The sequence below is a fragment of the Nanorana parkeri genome, unplaced genomic scaffold (assembly GCF_000935625.1).
Source record: "Nanorana parkeri isolate BGI_ZX_2015 unplaced genomic scaffold, ASM93562v1 scaffold1657, whole genome shotgun sequence".
Taxonomy (NCBI): Eukaryota; Metazoa; Chordata; class Amphibia; order Anura; family Dicroglossidae; genus Nanorana; species Nanorana parkeri.
In genome coordinates, this window is record NW_017307925.1 from 6,860 (window position 1) to 14,388 (window position 7,529).

Here is a 7,529-nt window from a genome sequence, read left to right on the forward strand (position 1 = left end):
TCCAAATCATTGGCTCTTAATATCAATATCCTACAGGAAGTGTGGGCTCGGTTGTCGGAACATTTTGATTTTACCTGGTCCACGGAGGCTTTGCAATATCTAGGGATTAAACTTACACCTGTCTTTTTACAACTATATAAGAAAAACTATATACCCCTGTTTCACCAACTCCGGGAGGATATGTCTCGATGGGACTCCTGATTGTATGCTATACTGATTGTGCATAATGTGCTATTTTATTGTTTTATTCTACTTTGGAAAATTAATAAAATACTTTGAAAGATAAAAAAAGCTGTATGTAGGGACCTTCTGTCCCTACAGTTATCTAAAAGAAATTATATTATTATTGTGATAGATTCACTGATAAAATAACAAAATCTTAAAAAGAAATACACAACAGTAACAAACATATAGTGGAAGCACAAGTGATGTGTGATGTAGTTATTACAGAAATAATGAAATTGAGTGTATAATCTTCAGATGCTTTACCTTGTTTGGAAAGCATCTAGTGCCCTTTGCTTACCTCCTCATTGATTTTGACATTGCTGCACATTCCTTTTAATTCGTCTTTATTGTTGACACCATTGGAGCAGTATGAATCATATAGTATATCCAAGGAGTCAGGTGTGACTCCGTGATCCAGAATAACTTCAGATGACAAATTCTGTATTAAATTGAACACAGGTTATGCACAGGCCAATTATCTTATAAAATCCACACTTTTATTCTACTTGGCTCCAGTTCCTTTTATGTTTTTATATGTCCTTAGTTATTTACTGCTGTTAAAGCTTTTAGGCAAACCCTATCATTATTATTTTTTTATATGCAAGTCATAATGTTGGATTACTGTGATTTTCAATCACACAGAGCTTCTACGCACCATGCTATATAGAGGTTTACAGTTTAAAATATTTTTAATTGCCTTTATTATATGTATGAACAGTGTTGAACCAAAACAGCTGGCCCCATGTCTTTACCATGTTTGTAAGCATATATAGAAATCCCCATGAAAATAGCGTGTGGCTGGTGCACAATTAATTAAGGAATTGGGAGCAGATGGGCAGCCACTAGAAACTGTAGAGACCCCTATATTCTGCTAACTTGCTAGCCCTCCTCTCATTGTTAATAATCACGGACCAGTAAACATTTCACTGCCATCTTAATTTTTGCCTACAAATACCCAACTGGACATGTTATACTAACAATTACAGCAATCAATTCATCAAGGTGTGCTTCACAATGTAACATCAAAAGGGGGAAAAGCTCTGCCAAATGAAAAGCAAACTTTAAATTTGAGTGTAACCATACTGCAATAATAAATAAGAATCACACTTATTTGGTCTCCTTTTGGTCAGCAGCATTATAGTTTGGGGTTAATATCCAAAGCTGCATAAATTATGAAAACATAGCATTGGGAAAATATACAGAACTATTTTTTAATTTTCCCTATTTTTACCTAATTAAATCCTAGGAAATAAAATTTGTGTTTCTAGATCGGCTATAAAGATAGAGCCTTACCTGTCTGAAAAAAAAAAAATATATAACATGTTAGGACAGACTACCAAAGCTAAGTAATATGCTATGAAACAGAGAAATCTATGAAAGGAAAAAACAATCTGGGTCTCAAGAATGGAAAGGGGGTAGAAAGCTCAGGGGTTGTCGAAATAAGGATTACAGGTACAGTAATTGCACTTAGATCACTTTAACCACTTGAAGTCCGTGGTTTTAAACCCCCTTCCTGTCCAGGTAATTTTTCAGTATTCAGCACAGCGGTACTTTGGCTGACATTTATTCTGACATGCAACGCTGTACTGAAATTAATTTTATACCATTTTTGGGGACAGATAGAGCTTTCTTTTGGTGGTATTAAATCACCACTGGGGTTTTTATTTTTTACTACATTAAGGAAAAATTACAGAAAAAAACTAAACAAAACGGTTTCCACTATATGAAATTATAAAACATTTATTATTACCCAATTGTTTTGGTAACATATAAAAGGCGGGGTCATGTCGGGTAAAAAGACACCAAACATGTCAAGCCTTAAAATTGCGGGCACGTGCAAAACCTAAAAAAAACCACAATACCCAAAATTGGCCATAGGCGACGCTTTAAAAGCTTTTACCGCTCATCAGTTTAGTGTTATCAGTGATTGATGGCCCTAAAATTATTGTTCTCACTCCGACGTTCGCGGCAATATGTAACGTGTAGCGCAATTGTCGTTTTCGCGTGCTGGCGCATCTGACGTGTTTTTACGTTTATATGTGCGTAAACGTGGGGGTGGGGGAGGTAAAATATTTTGTTGTTTTTTTTACATCTGACTTTTAATTTTTCTTACTTTTTTTTTACACTTAATGTTATTGTTATCAGGTAGGGGTATAACAATCCCCCTATGTGATAGTACATGGGCACTGACAGGTACTCTTTATGGAGACATTAGGGGTCTATAAGACCCCTAATGTCACCTGGGGACCCCCAAAGAAGATCTGCTTTATCAGCTGCTTCTCTCTGGCTATAGTAGACGTATTTGCACAGTTTCTCTAAGCTGCAACTGTCTGTGGCAGCTAAATTATATTGTACTTACTTTTAATTGTATACTTATATTACAGTCCCTTACCTGATATGTTTTAACCATATTGGAAGTGACTGCAAACACAACCTGTATGTTATTCTTCGAAAGCATCTGGGCTAACTGTCCGACCGAAGGGTAGTCCTGTTTCAGAGTACAAAATATACCATTTAAAAGAAGCTTCATAAATGTGTTAACAGTCAGTAAACTGAATGCAGGAGAGTTAGGTGAATGTATTTGAGTGGAATATTTAAAAGGGTAGATGCACAGTGTGTGGATTATGAATATATGGATTAAAAAAGAAGAAAACCACCTGGACTCAAATATCCAGGGGCTATATTATGGGGCTTGCAATTGATACTCATAAGGGAGTATCAATTGCAAGCCTCATAATAATATAGCCCCTGTATTTGATTTAAAACAATTCAAATACCAGTCTATATATTTTTTACCAGGTGCTTACACAGTGAAAAAACATACTGGTGGCATACAAACTGGTGTGCACATTACTACAAAAGATAGATGGTACAATCTAATAGATACAGCTAAGTTCTCAACTAGACTAGTGCATATACAACCTTGAGGACACCTTCACACAGTTTTCATGCATTGCCTCGGTGAACTGCACCGCATGGACACATGCATTTCTCTGCATTGTTTATGTGTGTTGAGCTACTATTCAAAATAAGTGGCAACACACGGCAAAGCACATATAGCACTCATTGTTTTGTTAACACACATCGTAAAAAACACATGTAAAGTGCGCATAGGTGTAAAGGAGCCCCGATACTAATAGCAAGCATAGGAGGTGCTCCTAGGGTTTTTCAATTAAATGAATAGGTCTGCAAGCCAAGACCCAACGTTCCTGTTTTTGCAAAAAAATGAATAATCCTATCATTATCATCCATCCAGCATTAAAGCTTAAAGGAGAACTATGAGGTGAGTGCTTTTCACTCACTAGCAGACCTGTGACAATGAGACAGGTCGGCTCAGTAGATCGGGAGGTGAGCGAGCACATGCTGGTGTTCGCTCACTTCTCGATCCTGTCACGGCTCTCTGCCGTGACAGGGGAGGGGATGGATTCCCCCCTCCCCGCTCCGATCCGCCAGCGCTGACTGGCGGAACGGACGGGGGAGGGGGCGGGTACAGCTGGCTCTGCCTCTAGATAGGCAGAGCCAGCTGTCACTCACTCAGCTGGGCGGATCTCGACATCGATGTCGGGATCCGCTCCGGCTGCGGTGTCTCAGTATACCGTGAGCTGTAGCTCGCGGTATACTGAGCTTAAGGTGACAGGAGGACGCTAGTTTGTGTCCTCCCATTACCCTAAGGAGAACTATGGGGAAAACCCCTGACCCCATAGTTCTCCTTTAAAGTAAACCTGTAATAAATATGAAAGATGCCATTGCTCATCTCCTTCTGAAAATGTGATGTGCCTGTCTGTGTCTAACTTCAATACTTGTAGTCACAGACCCTAAACAAGTATGCAGCAAATCAAAGTGAGAATGAAATGTCAGGATTACTGATCATTATTCTTGTTACATATTACTGACTGTAAGCCATTCGATCAGGACAAAAGAAAAAAAAAATGCAGGAAGTCTTGTAATGTAACAATTCAGGGAAAATCTTCCGTTATTAATAACAAATCTACGCATATACAGCAATCATAACTCAAAATAATTTGTATTCCGCTCAGTCATGAGATTATTACTCACATCTATCTCATTCTAAAATGGAATGCATTAAAAAGACATTCTGGGTCTTTAAATATGTCTGCTGTCAGATCAAGCAGCAATGTCATCTTTAAATGACAAATGTGAAAATGTTATAGCTATTAATAGAACAAATGGTGTCTTTGCAGTTGCAGCGCATAACGCTTAATGCATGGTTAATTCACTGCTTTTAACAAGTTACAGTAAGCAAGATTCCTGAATGCACTTAGCAGAGATACATAAAAGAGCCGTATAAAATTATTACATTAGTTTATATATATTTTAGGTATATTCATCTCCACTAAATTTTAATATTCTGTAGTTAGACTGATTATCTCTGGTGGGTCATGTGCAAGTATTTCAGTGCATTGTATCAAGCCCACGTTTCTGACATGCCACCTACTAAAATAGACATCTTGTAATCCTTTTCTTTGTACTCTTTCCGATGTGCCTATACCAGTCTTTCTCAACCAGGGTGCCGTGGCACACTGGGGAGTCTTCTGGCTTTGTCAGGGGTGCCTTCAAATGTCCACACTGTATCATGCATTTCCATGGTGCAGGCGAGCTGGCCAACAGCACCATGAACATGCATGATGCTAATCCAGGACAGCTGGATCCAGGACCTCCCCAGAATTCAGAAGAGGACAGAAGTCCACCTCCATCCAGATCTACTCCCACAGCCACATTGTGGCAAAGACTATATGGCAGCACTGATGCAAATGAGGCCCCTGATGGGAAGATGGCTTCTAATGTAAAGTGGGGCTCCTTATGTCAAAGGGGGTCTCTGATATGAAGGGGGAACTCTACATCTCTCTCTTTTTTGTGTGGGGTCCCCCCTTAAAATCTATACTAGACCCCTATCTATGATAAGCATCTGGTATAGATTTTGGGAGGGAACTACTCATCATTATTTACATTTACATTTTTTACAGTTTAGACTGGTGTGCCTCAAGATTTTGCATATGTTTAAAAGATGCGGTGACTCAAAGAAGGTTGAGGAACACTGGTCTATACTAGCACTGTTCTGGTCAGGAGGATGAGTGGGCCCTATGTGAGTTGGCATTGTATTAAAGAACACTTTATTTAAGTGCCTGTGAGCTTTATGGGGGAAATGCTGGGTTTATTTAGATGTTTACATTTATTAATTTAGCCAAATTAACTCAATGGTGGTGACAGATCCAATTTGTAGCTAAATCAAAGTTCTAGTTTCAATACAAGCCGCTGTAGGATCCCTACTATCAAGGTTCTGTTACCATCTTGGTTTCCCTTGTCACCCGTATAAAGTTATATTTATATTTCTGAAAGTCAATTATGCTGTGAAGTACAGGTTCGGCATCCCTACTACTGAAGAAATCATAGGAAATGCTATAGATATATGAGGATTAGAGATGGTCCGCCGGTTCGATTCAAACACAAGTTCGAATCGAACATTGGCTGTTCGAGCGTCCGCCGAACTTTATGGTATGTTCGCGGTCTGTTCGACCGCGCAACGTTCCATACTGCAAAGAGCCCTCCGAAGCTCTAATTGGTTAAAGACTTGCACCTGACCAAAGGTCAGGTACAAGACTTTGCCCAATCAGGGCTCAGTACTCATTTGCAGCCATGATTGGGCAAAGTCATGACGACTCTTCCCAATCATGTCTCGCCTCTCAGATGCCGGCAAACTACACAATTGGGCGGGGCTAGCTGTCACCTTAAGGGCCTGGTATGACTTTGAGGGGGAACCCCACACGCTTTTTTTTACATGGTGTCCCTCCTAAATATTCCTACCAGACTTTAAGGGTCTGGTATGACTTTTAAGAGGAACCCTACGCTTTAAAAAAAAATAAAAAAAATTATCCTTTCTAACATTCCTACCAGACCTAAAGGGTCTGGTATTGTTTGGGAGGGGGAACTGCACACTTTCAGAGTAAAAAAAAAAAACTTTTTTTTTTTAATAGAAATGTCAGTTTTGCTTCAGCAGGTTCTATACATCCTACAGATCCGCCACTTCACAGGCAAGTTAAGGGGACCCCCCCAGGCACCATATTTGAAGGACATTTTTATTCTTACCCTTTTAAGTGATGTTAAAATCTCTGTTCCTTTCAAAACTTTTTTGTTTGTTTGTTTGTTTTTTCATTGGTTACTGTCCCCCAGAGCAGGTACCCCCATACACCTTTTATGGCCAATAACTTGCATATAAGCACTCTTAAAGGGGACAATTATTTTCAAAAGTTTGACCCCCATTGACTTGTATCAGGTTCGAGTTCGTATTCAAACTTTTCGGCCGTTCAAATACAAACCGAACACGGGGGTGTTCGGCCCATCACTAATGAGGATATATATAGGAGAGCAGACAATTCATTTTGGAGAGGCATTAGCTTTCCATTACCCCAGCTCTAGTTTTACTATGTAATTCTTGTTTGACACAATCAAATATTTGAAGATTCTGGTACTATAAGGGTAGGGCATCCCATTTTCCTACTATCCAGGATAAACTGTTCCTATCATTGGTCTGTTTTATGCGGCACTTGCGATTACAGTCAAGTTTTATTTGTGCACGTCAGCAGGATTGTTTTTCTGTGTGCATTACCAAAAAAATTAAGGATGCGTAGCAATTATTTTACAAGGAATTGAAAAAGCAGGTGAACTTGAGCTTTATTGTTTAGTCAGCAGAGCTTTTATGATCAGTGATGCTTTCTGCCATGGGCTATAGTGGGGAAAGAAAATACAAACTTACAAACTCATTACTCTTCTTGTATATATTTTCATCCAGGTGACATTCTCCATTATTTGGGGTTAGTATAGCTGCCAGTTTACCATCTCCAGCAATATGAAAGCCATCATCAGTAGCATATACCAGTAGCCTTGTGACATTCCTCCACCCAATCTTCTCCTGCAAAAATACAATTAGAACCTTAAATTTACACATGCTATCTTGACATCTAAATACAACCCCACTCAGGGGCGTATCTGCCGCGAGGCAAAGAAGGCGTTTGCCTCGGGCGGCAGATTCCAAGGGAGCGGCAAAAATGTTGGGGTCTCAATGTACCGGCCCGCGAGTCGGTACTTTGTGACCCGCAGCCAGCTCAGAAGTCAGGTACTCGGTTCCCGGTCCGCAGCTGCAAAGATCGGAAAATGTATCAGTACCTGTGATTGGCGCTGCTGCACTGTCAGCTTCCTGGCGGGCTCGGCACGTGGAGCTGCGAACACACCCGAGCCCTTCACTATTGTTAATGTGTGGGGGGGTATTTTCTCATGTGTATGGGGGG

At 39.9% G+C, this 7,529-nt stretch overlaps 1 protein-coding gene across 1 annotated transcript in view; it reads right to left on the bottom strand.

Moving 5' to 3' along the window:
* Positions 1 to 523: 523 nt before the first annotated feature.
* The window catches only part of LOC108799203 (integrin beta-2-like), a gene marked incomplete at its 3' end in the record, with an annotated part of 50,063 nt that continues 43,057 nt past the window's right edge, over positions 524 to 7,529 (bottom strand). The window contains exons 10-12 of the mRNA XM_018571034.1: positions 6,998 to 7,153; positions 2,618 to 2,713; positions 524 to 664 (exon numbers count right to left, since the gene is read on the bottom strand). Coding sequence (XP_018426536.1) covers positions 524 to 664; positions 2,618 to 2,713; positions 6,998 to 7,153 — 393 coding nt within the window. The remainder of the gene's footprint in view (positions 665 to 2,617; positions 2,714 to 6,997; positions 7,154 to 7,529) is intronic.